The sequence below is a fragment of the Coenobita brevimanus genome, chromosome 100, assembly GCF_032717465.1.
Source record: "Coenobita brevimanus isolate Jiangsu-jjx chromosome 100, ASM3271746v2, whole genome shotgun sequence".
Taxonomy (NCBI): domain Eukaryota; kingdom Metazoa; phylum Arthropoda; class Malacostraca; order Decapoda; family Coenobitidae; genus Coenobita; species Coenobita brevimanus.
Window position 1 is genome coordinate 59,607,043 of NC_137053.1, and position 21,785 is coordinate 59,628,827.

The window sequence follows — 21,785 nt, forward strand, 5'->3', positions numbered from 1 at the left end:
ATATATATATATATATATATATATATATACAGTATATATATACAGTATATATATTGTTTCGTTTTATTTTTAAAGGCTCCAACATGCTTGCATGCGTCGGCCTTGGTCACCTAATGGCGGCTCTCCATGCTGCACGATCCATTGCAGCCTCCCTGTTCAATCCCTTAACCCTGAGGTCACACATAATGACCTCGTCCCATGTCTTTCTCGGTCTACCCCTCGTAACCCCACCCCCAATATTAACACTTCTCACCTTCCTCACCCACTTATCATCCCCCATCCTCTCCACATGTCCAAACCATCTCAATCTGCCTCTCCTCATCACAACACCAATACACTCCAGTCCCATCCTACCTCTCAACTCTTCCATCTTGAACCCAGCCCCCCCAGACCTTGGACGCTGGGACACACTACACATCCACCTAATCATTGTCATTTCTGTACGTCTGAGCCGGCGCATATCCTCCTCCTTCACTGCCCAGGTCTCACTACCATACAGCATTACACTCCTAACACATGCTGCATACAAAGACCCCTTAGCACGAAGGGAGAGTCCTCTCAATGTTAGGAGAGGCAAGGGTTCCCTTAACTTCTTCCAACCACTTCTCACCCTAGCCACAGAGCTAGCTCCAGCCCCACCTCCAGCACACAACATGTCTCCCATATAACATATATATATATACATTTATTTATTTCAGACACCTTAATCCCATAAGGAATGGCCACAAACATATTGCCTCTATATTGGCCTGTCCCCTGCCATTTCATTGCCCTGCTCCCAGCTCATACCACCCACTCTCATATACCTCTCCACTCCATCCCCCCATCTCATCCTTGGCCTCCTCCTCCACCTCACTCACACTCTCCTCATTAGTCTCTCACTCTGCATCCTCTGCACATGACCAAACTACCTCAATGTACGGTATTTCTCCTAATGCTTTCTATTGCATCCACATCCTCACTACAGTGCTCCTTCACTTCCTTATTTGTCAGTCTGTATCTCCATGCAACTCCACATGCTCCTCTCAGATACAGAAACTAATTTCTGCTGCTCTTGCTGGACTTGTCTCCTTTCAACAAGGTCCAAGTTTCGCTTCCATACATTAGAGTTGGTACCACAATACTGTCATGCAGTGACTTTTTTGCTTCCATGCTCACTTCCCTGATTCTTATCACTGCTTTCAAGGAACCAGCAACCTTTCTTCCTTGCAATGTGGTACCTTTTCAAGCACTTCACCCTCCAAACATCCATCCTTACTCATCACACTATCGAAGTACTTAGTGCACTCACATTTTCCATTTTCCCATCATCCAAGCTCACTGTACATCCAGTGACCTCATTTCTCTTGAAGACCATAACATTACTCTTCCCTACATTCACCTTTAGATTCTGTTTATTACACACTCTTCCAAACTCCTTCACCAAGCCTTGCCGTTCCCCTTCATCTTCACATAATGATACAGTACCATCTGCAAACAACGGTATAGGGGGTTACCAAATGCTGCCATCTCTCATTAGGGCCTCTTCATTCTTCAGTGTCATACCTTGTATTTCATTTAAAACCCCATCCATATACAAATTGAACAACCATGGAGGCATGCCACATCCCTGTTACAATCCAGCATTCAGATAGAATAATTCATTCAGTTCTCTATTCACATGCACAGCAGCTTAGCCCCTTCATACTGTACATACTCTTCATGGCACTGAGTAACTGCCCATCTACTCTATATATTCTTAATATTTTCCACATTCCTTGTCTGTCTATCCTTCTTGTAGAAACTTCGTAGCTTCTTGTAGTGTGATTTGTAGATCAGTTATACATATACAGTATTAGACTCGTGGACAAGTGGTTGTTATACGTGAGTAGTTTTGTTAGTAGGTAATCTTCGTTCCCTTTTATCATGCAATGACAGGAGAGGTAAAGATTAGTATGGGGCTATTTTTATTTGTCTTGGAAATATTAACAAAGTCTCTCACACACGAGTGAAGTATAAAGTAGAGTCCCGCTAGCTACCTCTCTGTCTCGCTCTATCTTTCTCTGCCTCCTCTCTCGAGCCTGTTGCTAGTCTCCTTCTCTTTCACTCTCTTTGTACAGCCTTTCGCTACGATTGCCACCCCCCTTCTTATCTCTGATTCCTACATCTCATTTAGCAGGGGTTGTGTCACTTGGGCTATACTGTTGTTGAAATGTTCTAGAAGCCTGACACCCTGTCATATGCCTTTCTCCAAATCCATGAAACCTCTTCCCTTCCTAAAACTTCCCTCTTCTTCTCCAACTGATTCCTCTGTTATTTCCCCTAACTCTGTCAATAAGTATCCTACCATATACTTTTCTTATTATCCCAAGAAGACTAATGCCGTTTTGATTACCACGCACTTTTTCCCTTTTCCTTTGTACAGGGAAATAATTATACCTGACTTCCAATCCTCCGGGACTCTGCTTTCCTCCCAGGCCAATCTGCATATCTTCCATATCCATTCTACTACTATCTTTTCCCCATGCATCAGCATTTCACCACACACTCCGACAATTCCTGGGGCATTCCCAATGTTGACTTTCTTCATTGCTTCCACTACCTACATCCTACTGATTTCTTCCTCTCATCTCAGCTCACTCCTTCTCCCAGCCATTCCTCAGCCACTTATACTTGCATTACTTTCATTCTCTATGTTTAACAGTTCCATAAAATATTCTCTCCATCTGCTCACTTTTTCTCCCTTCTCATTTATCAGTCTACCATTTTTATCTTTCACTTCCCAGCTAGCTTTTTTATCACCCTGTCTAACTGTCTTTACCTCTTCCTAGAACATTTTCTTACATTCCCTCCACTTTACACTCAAATTCCTTCCAATTTCCTTATCCACTCTCTTACTCTCTCATCAATCTTTTCACCACGCTCTTCTTCTATAAATCTCTCTCTCTCTCTCTCTTTCTCGTCTCGACTTCCCCCACGCTCCTGCTTCCCATTCACTTGCTAGAAGCTTTCTTCTTTTGTGCCACAGCTTGTCTCACCTCTTCATTCCACCTTGCTGTTTCTTTCACCTCCTGTTGTCTTCTCTTCACCCCACATACCACCTCACATGCTGCACAGATTTCTTCTGTGAATGTCTTGCACACATCTTCCACCTCCCTAATCTGCTCCAAGTCATACCTACCCAGTTGCTCTTCCACATCCCTCTTATATTATGTCTTTTTTCCATCCTCTTGCAATCTTTCTACCCTCCTTGTATAAACAACTTCCTCCAGTCCTTCACTCCCTTTATGCCTCCATTGATTCCTCCATTGCATTTGAGTAACTTTCGCCACCTCCATGTGGTGGTCAGAAAGTCCACTCCCCCAACCTCTGCTTGCTCCTGTATCCATTACACATCTTCTCATTCTGTCATCCACACACACATAATCAGTCATTCCCTTCCATTCATTCAGTTCACTACCCACCTTTTTCATCACACGCCACATATACCTGTGGATTATTTTGAGCTTAAAGAGGGTATTGGCTATCACTAACCCCCTCCCTGCACAAATGTGCATTAGAACATTGCCATTCTCCTCGACTTCGGCAGGCACACCCCACTCACCAGCTACTCCATCCACCTTCCTTTTCCCTACTTTTCCATTCATATCTCCAATAAAAAACACTCTAATTCCTTTCAGACTTTACCATGCATGCTCCCACATTTGCCCAGTACTCTTCTTTCACTCTAGTTGCACGATCTTGCATTGGTGCATACACAGTCACCAACATTTGTTGTCGTACTTTCAGTCTTACCACACGATCTTTGAGCTAACTGATCCTTACTCTTTTGTATTCCCCTTCCATCTCTTGCACACAGCAATTCATACTCATTCTTTTGCCCTGTCATTCTCACCTACTCCTGTGCATATACCCCACCCATACTCCCAATCTCTCCCACTCTCACCTTGCCATTTAGTCTCAGTTATTCCACATATGTCCTCTTTTGCACCCACAAGCACTTGGACAATCTCTCTCTCTTTCACCTCATCATATTCACCCCCTACATTCCGTGTCACAATCTGTACCATGTTCTTTGGTCCTTAGTCATCACCTGTTGGTCAGTCCTGGTCCAAGGCCTCTTGTTTGTATTTTTTAGTCAGTTTTCCGGGAAGGGGCACTAACCCTTTGCCAACCCACTTGTCACATAGGGAACACTTGTTGGTTGGTTACAAGGCTACCACCCAGTGTTGTAAATAATTTCCTGGTTAACAGGAAATCATTTGGCTTGCCATTCAGTGTAGAGCTACCCTAAAATAGAGTACCGCAACACTAAGTGGGCGGATGGTGGGTGCCCCCCACCTACCACTTTTATATATATATATATATATATATATATATATATATATATATGCACCAACAAAGCTCAAGACCCAGATGGAATTCTTCCAATTGTTTTGAAAAGTGTTCCCCTAAACTTGCCTCTGTTCTAGTTAAATTTTTCAGACTATGCATACCAGAACGTACTTCTTCATTCCCTAATTCATAGAAAGCAGCCAACATCTACCCAATTCCATAGAAAAGAATTTCCTCTGACCCCTCTGATTACAGACCAATAGCTGTCACATCTTCTCTTGGTAAAGTATTTGAAATTTTAATTAATAAGCACATAGTTAAACATCTTCAATCCAACAACTTAATTAGTGATAGGCAATATGATTTTTGCCATGAAAGTTCCACCATTGACATACTCAGTCTCTGACTCATGCCATCCATCAGTCAATTGACCAACATGGAGAAACTCATGCAGTAGCCCTTGATATTTCTAAATCTTTCGAAAGAGTGTGGCACCGTTCCTTGCTGTCCAAACGCCCTTGCTATGGACTAACGTCTTTTGTTCCTCTCTTTTCCTCATAAATCAGCAACAGAAAAATAAGAGTAAAAGTAGATGATGTATATTCCAATATCCACTCAATTAATGTCGGCGTGCCACAGGGATCAGTTCTGGTGCCAACCCTGTTCCTGGTTCATGTTAATGATCTCTTATCTGTCACCCACAGTCCCATCCATTCATATGCAGATGACTGAACACTTCACAGTTCATTCACACTCAAACACCCATTTACAAAGTCTATGTCTTTAACTTTCAACTCAGTACAGCCATCTCCATAAATCAAGACTTATCTAAGATCAGTGAATGGGGACAAAACAACCTTTCCTCATTTAATGCTAGTAAAACAATACTGTATATACAATTAACTAATAGACAGATATTGCTGGATTCGTATATTCAATGCTACTAATATTCCAATCTCCAGAAGTATTGAAATTCTCGGTGTCTCACTTAACAGTGCCCTCAGCTGGACCTTTCATGTCAGATCACTTGCTAAAACCACCTCAAAAGAAACTTAGATTATCGTACAGAGTCCGTAACTTCTTCACTGGCAAGCAATTAGCTATAGTTTATGAGTCATGTATGCTCAGCTTGAATATTGCTCACCTTTGTGGATTGGATGTGGAGAGGTTGCACTAAAACAACTAGACAAAATTTAGAACAATGCTGTTGGAATTATTAATGACTCTGCTATTATAAATGAACTACCTCCCCTATAAGTAAGAAGGATTGTTGCCTCCCTTGCTTTATTTTACAGATATTTTTATGGCCAATGCTCAGACGAAGTTGCATCCATTGTGCTACCTCTCCATGCCTTCCCTCATGCTACACGGGCTCCTGTAGCGCTCATGACTGGAACGTCACACAGCCATATTACAGAACTTCTGGCAATCAGAATTCTTTTATTTCCCGAACTGCATCTCTCTGGAACTCGCTTCCCCAGAGATGTTTCCCCCCCAAACTTCAATTTACAGCTGTTCAAGTCCACAGGTGTTCCCACTAATGTTTAATAATATTCAGCTTAATCCTGCATCATCCTTGAACATGCTTGGGGTTTCATTCACTTAGGACTTATCTTGGAAAGATCATATTACATCTCTTGTAAAATCTGCTTTCAAGAGAATAGGTGTGCTAAGCCGTCTTCATTCCTTCTATACCCCTGCACAATTGTTGACTCTATACATGGGCTTTATCCACCCCTGTGTAGAGTACAACTCTCATGTGTGGGGAATCTCCCCACATACACTGTACATCTCTTCTCAATAGGGTGGAGTCAAAGGCTTTTCGTCTCATTAACTCTCCTCCTCATACTGACTCCCTTCAACCTCTGTCTCTTCGCTGCACTGTTGCATTTTTCTCTCTTTTCTGTTGTAACTTCAATGGTCGCTGCTTCTCTGAACTGTCTGCTTGCATTCCTCCGCCTCTATGATGGGCACGTAGCACCCATCTAGCAGCAAACTCTCATCCCTTTTCTGTCCAACTCCCTAATGCAAGAGTTAACCGTTACTCCCAGTCCTTCATTTATGCAACAGGTCCGCTCTAGAACTGTCTCCCTCTGTCTGTATTTCCTGCTAGCTGTGATCTCCAGTCTTTCAAACGCAGTGTATCTAGGCATCTCGAAATGATCGGATCTTGAATTTGGCTCACTCATGTATTTTTTTTTCTCTCTCTCTCTCTCTCTCTTGGAAGGAACAGTTATTGCGGGCTCATGGCCTTTGGTTCCTTCTTCGTAGCATTAAAAAAGAAAAAAAATTATGAATGGAGGATGCCAGTAATCTGGTGTATGGATTATTATTACTTTTTTTTTAATTACTGTAATTTGTTTTTCCTTCCTCTGTTCTGTTACCTAATATATATATATATATATATGTGTGTGTGTGTGGTAGGTGGGGGCACTCACCATCCACTCACTCGATGTAGTGCTGCTCTCAGGTGTCTGCCCTTTCCTCTCTATCCTTCATTCCTTCGTTTCTCTTCTGTCTTTCTTTCCTTCATTCTTTCCTTGTCCTTCTGCTTACGGGTGACTTTACACTTCCTCTTCTGTCTTTCTTTCCTTCATTCTTTCCTCTTCCTTCAGCCTGTGGATGACTCTACACTGAGTGACAAGCCAAATGGTTTCCTGTACACCAGGAAAGCATTTACTATGCTATATATATATATATATGTTTGTGGTAGGTGGGGGCGCTCACCATCCACTCACTCGATGTAGTGCTGCTCTCGGGTGTCTGCCCTTTCCTCTCCATCCTTCATTCCTTCGTTTCTCTTCAGTCTTTCTTTCCTTCATTCTTTCCTTGTCCTTCTGCCTACGGGTGACTTTACAGTCCCTCTTCTGTCTTTCTTTTCTTCATTCTTTCCTCTTCCCTCAGCCTGTGGATGACTCTACACTGAGTGACAAGCCAAATGGTTTCCTGTGCACCAGGAAAGCATTTACTATGCTGGATTGTAACCATGTAACCAGATTTTGGCACATGGTGGTTTTAGTGGGTAATTATTGCACTCCAATTGGATTGAGCCGGTGAAGGCTTATATCCAAGGGGTGGTTGGGGTTGATTGCTAATGAAATACCACTCAGGGATGAGTGAGGCTGGTCACTATCGTCTTAAATGTTGGGACCAACTGCCTAGCCCCGGGCTCCTACGCTCCTCATGGGGCAGTGTAGGATTGGGTGATGGATGGATGGTTGGATATATATATATATATACAGTATACACCAGTATATATTAATTCAGTATTGTACACATATTGGCAGCTTTTATTGTGAATAAGCCTAAGGTCAGATAGTTTAGCTAAGGGATACCCCTTTTACCCTGTGACAGTTAAAGGAATTAAAACAGTGCATATTTAATCATAATAGGGAAGAGATAAGGTTAAAATAAGGAAAAGTCATATGCCTAATTGTTATTCATAATGAGATCGGTTGAAAGAAAGAAAAAAATCATTTTCCTAATTAGTTGTCATGATAAGATAGGTTGAAGGAAAGGCAACAGTGTAGGTACATGGAGTGAAGGAAGTGGAAAGGAATGTTTGTCACTTCTTATCTCCCTTATCTCATACACTGGCCCTGTGACTTCCAGTTTACATGTTGTAAAGGCATACATTTTTCTCCCTTCTCTTAGTTGCTGTAGCTTAAATATCACTGCTGTAGTCCCTTTCTGTCTCCTAACTTCAAATGCATGTGCCTTTTCACAGTTAATGTTTCAGTCATTATTTTAAGGATTACTGTGGCATCCTTATGACTACCGGTGCCAGTAGGCCTGTGCTTTCCTTAAAATGTTTTTGTCTTATGCAACTGTTTCACTATATGGGGCTAATTAATTCTGTATCATTATCATCATTTCTTTCCTCTTCTAATGTGGTAGGTGGGAGCACCCACCATCCATTTGCTTGATACAGGATGGCTGTCAGGTAACTGGGTTTACTGTAACCCAGGAAACATTTTTATTATGCTGGTTGGTAACCATGTAACCAGGTGACACCGGGTGATCTAGTGGATTAAGGCATTCCAACTGAATGTGATCCACAAGTGTTTACATCTTTTAATGAAAAAGATGTTGATTATGAAAAGTACATCAGTTACAATTAGTTTTTGTTAGTAACACCTTGGTGGTCATCACACTAGCTACAAGCACCCACTGGAACGTATGTCACTCTCATGGTTTTTACAGTGTTACGTGTGGCTGATGAGATTACTTACATTCTCATGTATTATTCAGAGCATATATTATTCACTATTGTTGTTAACATCGTTCTTAGCACGTTTGTGAATAGAGATGAGTTTTATGAATATCCAAACAGTGCAAGAGCAGCTGGCCTGGCTGCATGTTATTGCTTGTTGAAGAGGTATATCGTGAGGTGAGGTTTAACGGTAGGAGTTTCTAGCACAGACTGAGATGTAATTTTGAGCCTTTCCGATGTTTAAGGTAAAATGCACACATCCGTTTCTGTAACTTTCCATAGACATATTATTGCCGATAGAGCTTCCTTTTCGTGTCTGCTCATGTTAGTTTCGACCTTGTTAATGAGTTTCTCTTACTCCTTTCATGCTTCTGTGAGCTTGTATATAAAGGCTGGACTGTCCATTACCAAGTTGACTTAGCGGCTGAAGTAAGACCAGTGTAGGTGTGCTCTGATCAGGGACATTTTGTATATATGGTAGTAGTATATCTGCCACATGAGTTAATGTTTATCAGTTAAGAGTGTCAGCACATGATCTACAGACTAGGTTGTACTTATTGCAATTATTTATAAGAACTGCTAATTTAGAGTCATTCCAATTGCTCTTGCTAATGTCACCTATTTTACTCAAGTGTCAAGAGTCTGTATCTTTAATTTTATTGTCTTTATATCACCTCCAGTGGTTTTACAACCAAGGGGCTAGCTTCAGTGTGTTGGTTTACCTTTATGATTGACGTTTGGAAGTTTAGGATAATTTCTGCAGGTCTTTGCTTGACAATCTTGTCCGAGCCTGTATGATTTTTGTTCCCTTTGTGGCTTTAAGTGAGTGCTAAGTAAACTATAAGTATTTTTAATTGCCTATTTCATTCCCCCCCCCCTTTTATTTGCCTATTTCATTCCCCCCATTGCCTGTGGAGTCACATGGAGAGACAGACTGACAAATGAGATTGTGAAGGAGCATTGTGGTGTGGATATGGATGTGATATGAAGCATTAGGAGTAACACACTGAGGTGGTTTGGCCATGTGGAGAGGATGGAGAGTGAGAGACTGATGAGGAGAGTGTATGTGAGTGAGGTGGAGGGGGAGAGATGGAGGGGAAGGCCAAGGATGAGATGGAGGGATGGAGTGGAGAGGTATATGAGAGAGGGGGGGGTGAATTGGGAGCAGGGCAGTGAAATGGCAGGGCACAGGGTGACGTGGAGGCGATTTGTTTGTGGCCACCCCGTGTAAGGGATTCAGGCGTCTGGCAATAGATAGATAGATTCCCCCCATTTTTGTAATTGCTATTTGTTTTATACTTTATTACCATTCCCCTCCTTTTGAGCTTATGACTTAGTGTGGCTAGCCACCACTTTGTACTAAAAAGTTCCCATTGTGCACTTTGACTTAATCTTCAGGCAGTCAGTTAGACCTTCAGCCCCACCTCATCATAACAACAGTTTTATTGCACTCAAGTCAGTTGTGTATGGGGATTGTGGAGGATGTGAAAGAGCCACAAGTGTCACTTTGGATGTTCAGTATGTGTGTGTTGTAGTTGTCAAGATGTTGAAAGTATGGACAGTAGGTAGCTGTATGAACTGAAATAGAGTTAGAAAGTACCATATTGAAACTAACGACTTATCTTTTGGCTGGTGCAGATTTACTGGAAGAAAGTGTAAATTATCTGCAAAAGGAGGTAATTGAGTTTGAAAGGGTATGCATGTTGCATATGGAGGAAATTAGAAGTGAATGCAAATGTACATGTAATTGTAGTGTGTGGGTTTTGTTATTTTGGGAGGTGCTGAGGTGATGCTGAAGCTAGCTTGATAGCAAGGGTAAGGTTGGAAGAAGTTTAGGAACATTTTGCCTTTCCTGATATTGAGAGGACTCCCCTTTTGTGCTGAAGAGTCTTTGTTTGCAGCATGTGCTAGGAGTGTTATGTTGTATGGTAGGGTGCTAGGAAGTAAAGTATGGGTTGTTTGTAGGCTCAGCTGTACGGTGATGATGATCAGATGAATGAGTAGTGCATCCTTGAATGACAGACTTGGGGGGGGGGTGATTAGAATTAGGAATGAGGGATTGGACTGTATTAGTGACATGTTGAGAAGGGGTAGATCGAGATGGTTTAGGCATGTGGAGAAGATGAAGGATGGCACCTGGGTGTAGAAGGTGAGAGGTATGAATGTTGAGGGTACAGTTGTGAGAGGGAGACTAAAAAATTCCTGGAATGAGGTCATACAGGGTGACCTCAGAGATGAGAGACTGAATAGAGAAACTGCTAGAGTTCAGGCAGCATTTATAGACTGCCATCAGGTAACCAACGCTGACACATGAAGGCATGTTGGAGCCTTTATAAATGAAAGAAGAGAGTATGAGTGTAGATTTTAGTATGGTATGCATTAAAGTGAGTATAGGGTCATTCCATGCAAATGTCAGCCCTTAGTATCAGTCTCAGAATTGATAAAAAATATATGAATTACATATCATTTTAAAGCTTAACCCTTTAACCGCGGGTATTGTTTTGGCCTGACTGTCCTCTCCCGCGGGGGTTTCAGCCAAATGTAAACAAACCTTTAAACCTTAATAACTCTGCCACAGAATAAAGCTAGAGAAAAAGAAAAAAATAAGGTACCATTAGAAAGTACTAACCTTCAGCTTTCCATTGATGTAGGTTTCATGACTTTGTTGACTTTCACAGGACGGGCAGTGCCGTTAGAAGTGAGGGGTGTAAAATCACTATTTTTCGCTCACACACCATTACCTTCGCTCATACACCATTACCAAATGCCAACCTCATTCTGATAATAATACTATAAACATATATGAACACTGCACATATGATAAACACCCACTCTGTGTTCACTGAGGCAGGTAAAAGGCACTGTAATTACCCGCACTTCACTGCCACATCAGCGGTGTTGTAATCACTATTTTTCGCTCACACACCATTACCAAATGCCAACCTCATTCTGATAATAATACTATAAACATATATGAACACTGCACATACGATAAACACCCACTCTGTGTTCACTGAGGCAGGTAAAAGGCACTGTAATTGCCTGCACTTCACTGCCATATCAGCTGTGTTGTAATCACTATTTTTTGCTCACACACCATCACCAAATGCCAACCTCATTCTGACAATAATACTATAAACATATACGAACACTGCACATACGATAAACACCCACTATGTGTTCACTAAGGCAGGTAAAAGGCACTGTAATTGCCTGCACTTCACTATCACATCAGCATTGTTGTCACTCACACAGCTGGACAGATACTGATGCGTGTTTGGTCCGGGGTGGGGTGGGGGGCCCAGGGGGTGGGAGGTGGGGCCCCAGGGGGGGGAAGAGGGAGGTGAGGGTCAGCTGGAGTGAAAGAACTTAATAGCTACTCTCCCTTGAAACAATTGGCACACGGAAAAAACGCGGGGTATTCAAAATATTCACAAACATTCGAGAATGACACCCGCGGTTTGGTCCAGTTTTTGCAACGTCATTCTGGAATGACACCCGCGGTTAAAGGGTTAAACATTGAATTTTATGAATGTGAACAGAAAAAGTTTCTAAACTGTTACTAAGAGTGAGGCATTAAAAAAATGCCATACTGTGTCACTTGAGAAAAAGTAATGCCGAAATTAACAATTTTCTTATCATCATTGACCCTAGTATGTATTTGTTAGGAATGCTGTCATTGGCTTTTATTGAAATAGCATCTGTTTGAGTTGTAAGTGTCACTACAATTGTTTACATGTACAAGTATTTTGCAGTTAGACTGTGGCATGACCTTGAAGTGGAAGAACATCAGGAGTACATGTGACTTTTTTTTTTTTTTTTTTTTTTTTTTTTTTTACACAGCTCATGAATTGGATGACTTTATATTATAAATAGGCATCCTATTACCTTACTAATGTAGCCCTGTGATATCTTGTAAAACTTTGGTAAGCCATATGCTCCTTCACACACGTTATGTGCATAGCGTGAGGAACCAAACGTTACTGGAAAAAGATGTAATGTTTCTCACACACAGCTTTAAACAAGAAATCACTGCAGTTAAATGAATTTAGGGAGACATGGGTGGGTAAGGTGGGAGGGCTGGATGGGTTGATATTATGGATGGCACTGTTGGGTGAGCAGGGTGGGTGGCATTCGTGGGTGGGGAGGGTGGGTGACAGTGGTTGGTAGGCAAGATGGGTCAGCGGAATGTGTGGGTCACCAGGGTGTGTGGTGACACGCCGGGTCACCAGGGTGGCTGAGAAGATTGTGTGGCCAGGGTGCTCTACGTTGGTTGGGTGGGAGGGTGGGTTCAGGGTGGGTAGGTGAGTGGGTACATGTGTTGGGATGCATTGTTGGATGAGCTTGGTGGGTGGGATTCGAGGGTGGGCAGGGTGGATAGCTGAGATCGATGTGTTTGTTGGGTCACACAGGTGGCTGGGAAGGGTGAGTGTTGGATGGGTTGAGTGAGCAGGAGGATGGGTGGATATTTGGCTCCCCACATGACAAGGCAAGAGTAGGACGTTTAGGGCTAATAGTCATATAACTTGTCACTTATTTAGATTTTATTGTGTCATTAAGAACAGCTGGGTCATTCTATTGAAATCTGATAAAACCTTGATATAATTACTTCTCAGTAAACTGAAGGTGGATGTACAGTATATGGTAATAATACACCTAATAGTAGAATAAATTATACAGATACAGTATTACATGCAGCAACGTGAGAGAGAGGGGGCGAAGCTTCAGATCTCTGATCCATATGCCTAACAAATTGATGGTTTTGTGGGGTGTATGTGTGCGATTAGCCAGCCCTCTGGTGGCAAACTACTGTGTCCCTTTATTAGTGTACGTAACTACTGGTTCTTTACACAACCAAGAAGTTGTCTAAACATGATGAACTGCAGCCATTGAATCAGTGCCTGAAGAGAGCATCATCAAAGTTAATTATTTTAGAAAGAGGGACATCAACAGAGTGGGTCACGCTCAGTTTCATTTACCTGACAACCCAGAGATGAGATTGCAGAGGACATAGTGATGCAGGTTTTGCCAACTCTTCAGGTATCAAGAGTGGTATGTACATTCAAAGGGGTGACTTTTCCCTCCCCAATCAACCAGTCTTTGTTGATGCCACTTGAATATGTTTACGTCACTTAAACAAGAAGTGTCGTCTGATAAGTTCATTCATTCATTCATCATCTAATCCACTGTTGCCCCATGAGGAGCATAGGAGCCCAGGGCTAGGCAAGTTGGTCCCAACATTTAAGATGAGAGTGACCAGCCTCACTCATTCCTGAGTGGCATTACGTGAGCATTTAACCCCAACCATCCCTTGGATATAAACCTGCACCAGCTTAATCCGATTGCAGTGCTTTAATTGTCCACTAAACCACCAGGTGCCATAATTTGGTTATATGGTAACCACCCAGCATGGTAAATGGTTTCCTGGTGTACAGGAGACCATTTGGCATGTCACTCAGTGTAGAGTCACCCGTAGACTGAGGGAAGAGGAAAGAATGAAGGAAAGAAAGACAGAAGAGGAAGGATGCAAAAAAGGAAGAGAGGAAAGGGCAGGCATCCGAGAGCAGCACTACATCGAATGGGTGGATGGTGAGCATCCCCACCAACCACTTTCTGGTTGGTTAATTATGTGAATTTCACATCAGTACATTTTTTGTTTTTGTTTGTGATACTTACAATTACTGTAATCGCAATATGAGTTGATTGTAAAATCATATTCTAGTAAAAATTGCACAAGTAATGTTTCCCACTTTTCCGGTAATGTGTCTGACAGTCACGTTTTCCTTAACAGCACAACAATTATTAGAAATAATAAAATTTGCTGGGTATGGTTATGATCCTCATCTATTGACATACTGTATTATTTATATGAAGCACTCCTTGATTGAACCAGTCAGATCACAGTCTTACTAAAAATACTTATACAGACCACAAGAGAGGGTAGCATCGTGGTAACGTTACCCATGCAGCGTTTGAAAATCTGTACAGGTATACTGTAACATCCAAATTAAAACATGTAAACAATCTGACTGTGGTAAGATGCGTGAAGTGCTGGTAATACAGCTTTCAAAATCCATTTGTTTATATTGCATGCTTTTGCAAATATAACTGAGAGTAGTTCAATAACTTGTCTCCGAATGTAACATTCCTCATGATGGAATGACCCTATACATGTGGAAGGTGAGGTGAAGTTAATAGTTCTAGATTGTGTGTGTGTGTGTGTGTGTGTGTGTGTGTGTGTGTGTGTGTGTGTGTGTTTAATCATGGCAAAATGGAATGCAAGATGAGATAGAGAAAACTTATGGGAAAACAATTACAGTATTAGAGAACTTATTGTTATGCTGTAGAGTAGGATGGTTAGTTTGGAGGGTAGAAAGACTGTTCGTCAAATATTTCTTCTTTTGAAACTCATGGAAATGTAACCTGGGTACTGAATGGTAAAATAGTTTGTTAGTTACTGGCTGTAGAAATTACAATAGCTAGCCTACTTTTATCAGTACACCTGCATGCGTAAGGAAGTTAGTGACATATATATATATATATATATATATATATATATATATATATATATATATATTTATATACAGTATATGAGAACATCAGTTTGCATGTTGATATAAATGTATAGTATACACATAAATCACAGTTTGTGATAATATAACAGGGTTAGCCATATACAATACTGTAATTTTATTGTGATATATCAAAATTTTTCATTCTCTACATATCTGGCAAATGCCATGTACTGTATCGTGTTAGTTGTAGACAGCACAGTGTTGTACAATAGGAATTGTCTCTCTCTCTCTCTCTCTCTCTCATGAAAAAGAGATTCCTGTTCCATTGTTTGACAGAGCCATCTGTACTGTACTGCAGCGCCATACCACATCAGTTTTACTGTATGAGTATTTGTGTGTGTGTGTGTGTGTGTGTGAATTTGGATTGGAGAAAAATTAACTACCCTGTGGTGAACAGACAAAGATAAGCAGCTTGCTACAGTGGCTTCATATACTGATATTTTATTAATACAGTACTAGCACTGTAGTAGCTGTGTCTGGTGGTTTAGTGGTCTGAGGCAATTGCTGGATTAAAAGTCATGTGTTTTTTATCCTTAGAAACAGCTGGAAGTTTTTCATTTTTGTAGTTCCCAAGACTGATGACCTCCTGAATGTTCTAGACCAAACCCTTGCATCTTGCAAGGGGGTAATATGAGACTAGCTACTCTCACTTTCTTTACCAGTAGTACTGCCTAACAATAGATGGTAATGATATTGCTATTACAGGAAACTCAGCGGCTGATGGCCGAACCTGTTCCTGGCATCTCAGCTGTCCCAGACGAAACAAATGCTCGATACTTTCATGTTGTTGTAGCAGGTATGTGTGCCAGTAATCAATGAGGGTGTTATTTTAAGGATTTCATACACTAATTTTTACTTCTTGTTGATATACAGTACAGTGTGTCATCTTAGCTGTAAACATGCCAGGATTGGGGGGAGGGGGAACTCAGATGATTTATGACAAGACAGTGATTCAAGTCATTTCATAAATATCAAATTGTCATAAATTTGTGAAGACACAAATGAATGAAGATATGAATCAAATACAGTACCTTATACCAGTACTTGAAAAACCATGAGATTTTGCCAGTGCATAAAGCTCTGTTGCAAGTTCCTTGCCACAATTCTGTGCAATGTTAATTTCAGGTAAGGATAGGTAAATCAAAAATTAATGAATTTGCTTCGATAAGGAAAAAAAAAAATCACTGCAGTTCAACACGAAAAAAATTAAATGCTAATTACATTCTGAAGGCTGTTGCTGCAGAGGTAAAATGAAATTAGATATTATTCTTGGTATGATGGGCAATAATCATGTAAATGAGTACTTTTTTTTCTGTAAGGAAGAAGAAACCAATGGCTAGAAACTGGTAAGATTGTTCCCTGGGGGGGGGGGGAGTCAGATTCAAGATCCATTTATTTCAAGATGCCTGGACACATTGTGTTTAAAGGATGAGGTCATAGGCAGAGGGAAATACAAGCAGAGGAAGACAGTTCAGTAGTTGAACTGTTGCATACATGAAGGACTGGGAACAATAGTTATCTTTTGCATGTACATTAGTACTGTCAGATATGTCTTGATTTAGGGAATTCTTCCCATCAATTTTTAAAAACTAAAACTCTCTCAGTATGATGATGTACTTTGCACTTCATTTGTGGTACCTGCAAATGATTGTATTCAGCTTAGGGGAGAGTTCTGGTTGTTAAAAGGGTTGTTGAAGGCCATATCTAACCACCTCAGTTCCAAAAGAATCTCCCAGGTTGAATAAAATTGTCAAGAGATAGCAATGATGTATGGTATCACAAAATGTGTATTAGTGGCTGATAATCCTGAATATCTTAAGGAACAAGAAATAAACAAAAAGTTTGTGGTACTGCAGTTTTTCAAGTTAATTTTCGATAATTTAACTACTTAACGCAAAGAAAGTTTTCATTCAATGACTGTAAAACTGTAATTGTTATTTATGTTTGTGTTAGAATGAACCCATTATTTCATTAAAAACTTTGTGCATGTGTGTGTGCGCACACGCACGTATGCTCCCCCACCTCCCAAATAAATATTTATTTGTCTACAGCCAGACACCTCAATCCCATAAGGGATGGCCACAAAGAAATCACCCCCATGTTGCCCTGTCCCCTGCCATTTTGCTGCTCTCCCCAAGAAATACTGTAAATATAAAACTTGCTTGTGAGTTATGCATTTTTGACATTGACGCTTAAGATACATTTCATGTGTCAGAAGTTGTTAATTTAAATCTTATTTTAAAGTGCTCTTTTAAATCACCTGATTTTAATCATACCAACCCTGAAACATACCAACAGAACTCATTAATAATTTAGTAGCTTTTAACCCCTCATGCATGGCATGCTTTTCCAGTTTACATATTATTGTTTGGCTGTGAAAAATGAGTTAAACTAATTTCCTGTGATTTATGTGACCTGTACAAGATTTTTATTAATTTGATTTTATGAAAATTCCTGCACTAATTATGTCAGAAAGATAAAGAAATTTTAAGTATTTTCAGGCATCAGGTTTCTAATTTGCTTAATCTTCATAGCATTTTCACTGCAGGTAGATCTTGATATCACTCAAAAGATAACTGTTGTATGAATACAAACGTAACTGACATTGTCCATTACGGGCCATGAAGTTCTGATGCTGTCAGTGTACCTAAAAGAATAAGTTTACATGCTATACATTTAAATGGTATAATGGTTATGCTGTAACTCACTGAGGTGGTTTGGCCATGTGGAGAGGATGGAGGGTGAAAGACTGACGAAGAGAGTGTATGTAAGTGAGGTGGAGGGGGGAAGAGGGAGGGGGAGGCCGAGGATGAGATGGAGGGATGGGATGGAGAGGTATATGAGAGAGGGGTGTGTGAGTTGGGAGCAGGGCGGTGAAATTGCGGGGTACAGGGCGACGTGGAGGCGTTTTGTTTGTGGCCACCCCAAACAGGATTAAGGCATCTGGCAATAGATAGATAGTAACTCAGTTAAATTTAAACCAATTGGATTTGCCTGCTGTACTTGGGGGGGGAGAGAAAAAAAAAAATGTATGGGAGATTTTATGTGGCTGGTGATGCAGGGATTTTTAAAAGGTTGTTTATGGCCAATTTTACAGGGCTTATCATTGATAGATCTCATTCCTGCCATTATTTTTTTACAGAGTTATGTATTTACTGTGTGTGTGTGTGTGTGATAAAACCTGTACAGTATTATAATTGGGCACCCACTATTATTTATATACCCTAAATCATATTATAATGGATATAGAATAATACCTCACATAGCTGCAGAAGAAATCAAAAGCTTTATGATAGTATATAGGTTACAAAAGTGGTTAAGGGATATACCAGTGCAGTACGATGTTACAGTTATGTAGTATTATATTCTGTTTTCCTCCACCAGACTTATTCAACCTAAGAAGAGATTCCTAGGAATGAAGATACAAACAGCATTATCCATCAGTCTTTTCAGTATAGTAATCTTTTTTTAGATAATCCTCAGACAAACCCCTTACAGGGTAAAAACATCAGGCTGTAGATAGGTACTGTACATGGATAGATATCTTCAGATGAGTTGATTAATCATAGGGGCCCATTGTACCAAAGGGGTTAAGCACCTCATCAGTCAGGTAACAAGTTTTATTGATATATTCTTGCTTCCTCCAGATGATTTTATTCAGCTTTTGATAGGTCTCTAGTGAAGGTGTCATTGAAGGCTGTATCTAACCTATAGTTTGGAAAGTGTTTCCAAAATTGAACAAAGTACTGTAGCTTGATAAATGTAAAAATAAAACAAAAAATATGTAATCATACTGAATGGATTAAAATGAGGGCAGTTGCATTGGCAGAGCAAACTTGTTTGGCAGTACCCAGACATGATTTGAAAGGATTTACTGTTAAGGAGTTTATTGGAGATTTCTAATATTTTAAGCCAATGAGTATGAATGGTGCCTTCTAAGCTATGTAGGATAATCTAGAGTTAACCTGGAGAGAGAATAAAAAGTTCTTATTCAAGTGGTTAATTACTTGCAATTTGACTGGGGAAAGCAGTGAACACAGTTTTAGTGAATTTCATGTTTTCAGACATTCACTGCAACATAAAGTATATTTTTGATATTTTGACCATATGATCAGTAGACCATTCTTGTGTCTAACTTGAGTTGTGCCTCATCTGATACTGCAGATGTGGCCCAAGAATTTGCTGCCTCTAATGAAAAATATTTTTCATTTATATTTACTATTAAAGTATATGGAAGACAAAAATATCAGATGTTGTATCTGTGAGGTGGATGTATAAGTATGGGCAGGCTGGTAAGCAGACAAGTTTGAACATACATGCATACATACATATAGGCTACACATTTACACATAAATGCAGGTTAAAATGCAATAAGAATCTTTCATATTTCTAGGTCCAGAGGGCTCTCCATTTGAAGGTGGTGTGTTTAAATTAGAACTCTTTCTGCCAGAAGAGTATCCAATGAGTGCTCCTAAAGTCAGGTAAGTCAGTCCTAAATTTGTCTGCATTCCCTTCCTTAATTTGAGGTAAATGGAAAGTTATTTGATACATTACCTTTATATTTGATACATTACCTTTACCCATGAATTGTCTTGTAGCTTCATTTGAGTTTGATCAACAGTGGAAGAATAACAAGTGTATTGTGATTTTTACATTCATGTTGAAATTTTACTTTATAAATGATCAGGCCAGTTATGATTGCCTCTCACTAACAAGCAATTAGAAATGTATGGTGATAGGCTAAGTGCTTTTAACAGGCTTCCATATTATTCTGTGTGGTGTGTTGTATAATACTGTACAACTCGGGTTTAGATACAAGTTGAAGTATTTCATTACAACAGATATTGATGAATGAATATAGTCCCTGTTAGTCCATTCTGTTCTAACTTGCTATTTTGGATGTGTCCAAGAAACAGTCTTCTTGAAATTAATGATAATTCACATTCCTTGTATGGGGGAGCTAGTGTTGAATTGTAACCAAAATCAGAAAAACTACAGTAAACCCTTAGTATATCAGACTAATTCCAGGAATGGCTGACAATGTAACCATTGTTCATTTGGGAGGATCAACATTCTCAGTTTCTACCTATTGATTACCAGACACCGTAATCCCATAAGGGATGGCCACAAACAAATTGCCTTCATGTCACCCTATCTCCCACGATTTTGCTGTCCTGCTCCCAGCTCACACCCCCCTCTCTCATATACCTCTGCACTCCATCCCTTCATTTTGTCCTTGGCCTTCCCCTCCCTCTCCTCCCCTCCATCTCACTTATATACACTCTCGTCAGTCTCTCGCTCTCCATCCTCTCCACGTGGCCAAACCACCCGTGTGTGTTTCTCCAAACACTTCCTATCACATCACATTCTCATTTTCAATTTATAATAAATATTGTCCAGTGAATAACTAACAGAATTATCTGTTTTAATGTGGAATGGTCAGTTTTGTTTGGATCAATACTTTGTGCCTTGATACAGTGTAGGTGAATATTTTCAGTTGGTATCGTAATAAACAACAGAAAAAAAAAAAAAATGCCATTCACATTATTGGTTCTGGCAGCTGCATCCCTTTGGTAAATTTACCTTTTGTCTTTGGGTGGGAAAGGAGGTCCGGATGATGTGATTAATGTATTTGAAGACATTCGGTAGGTGCAGAGTCAGTATAACTGAAATTATTTATCAAGGTTCAATTTACCAAGGGTTTTCTGTATACTGTATTTTGTAGGTGGGGGCACTCACCATCCACTCACTCAGTGTAGTGCTGCTCTCAAATGCCTGCCCTTTCCACTCTTCCTTCCTTCTTTCCTTCCTTCCTCTTATGTTCTTTCCTTCATTCTTTCTTCTTCTTTCTGTCTACTGGAGACTCTACACTGAGTGACAAGCCAAATGGTATCCTCAACACCAGGAAACCATTTACCACGCTCGCTGATAACCATAGAACCAAACCATGGCACCTGGTGGTTTTGTGGGTAATTAAGGCGCTCCAACTGGATTGAGCCTGTGTAGGTTTATATTCAAGAGGTGGTTGGGGTTTATTGCTCATGTAATACCACTGAGGGATGAGTGAGGTTGGTCACTCTCATCTTAAATGTCAGGACCGGCTTGCCTAGACCCGGGCTCCTGCACTCCATGGGGCAGCACAGGATTAGATGATGATGATGATGATTTACTGTATTTGCATACTCTGCTCACAAAGGCATTTTATTCATTTAATGTGGAATAAAACTTCCAAACATTGATTGTTCTGCAACCACAGCTGGTTTGACTGCATTTAGTACAACCAGCATCTTGTCATTGATACTGCTTAACATCACTATGAGACATTTCTTAGGCTGAATTAAATTGCTTAGTAGTTGCAAGAAAATATAGCAGCATTATTGGACACTGAGTTGATTTTCCTGAATGCATACTGTAATAGTTTGTTGCCATTTGGTTTGCCACTTAGGTTGTTATATGGAATGTCATCTTTATCATTCAGCTAATGCAGGTGGAACCTATATGATTTGTAAATGAAGAGAGAGGTAAATCTGCAAAGGAAGTGAAGAGCCAAATATTCCAGAAAGAAAGATGGCTGGTGCTGTGAAAGCTTAGATATAAAGCAGAGGTATAGATGCTGCAAGAAATTACATGGAGGTGTACTGTATTAATGTTCACATTAATGTATGGGTGAGACATTATTATAG

The 21,785-nt window shown here is 40.3% G+C and overlaps 1 protein-coding gene across 2 annotated transcripts in view; it reads left to right on the forward strand.

The window, feature by feature from the left end:
- The window catches only part of LOC145414699 (ubiquitin-conjugating enzyme E2 N), a 35,607-nt gene that overhangs the window by 5,318 nt on the left and 8,504 nt on the right, over positions 1-21,785 (forward strand). The window contains exons 2-4 of one of the 2 annotated variants that reach the window (XM_080284222.1): positions 15,808-15,898; positions 17,154-17,247; positions 19,496-19,583. In XM_080284222.1, the coding sequence (XP_080140348.1) occupies positions 17,178-17,247; positions 19,496-19,583 (158 nt within the window). In that variant the 5' untranslated portion in view covers positions 15,808-15,898; positions 17,154-17,177. The remainder of the gene's footprint in view (positions 1-15,807; positions 15,899-17,153; positions 17,248-19,495; positions 19,584-21,785) is intronic. The other variant, XM_080284221.1, reaches the window with a different exon arrangement.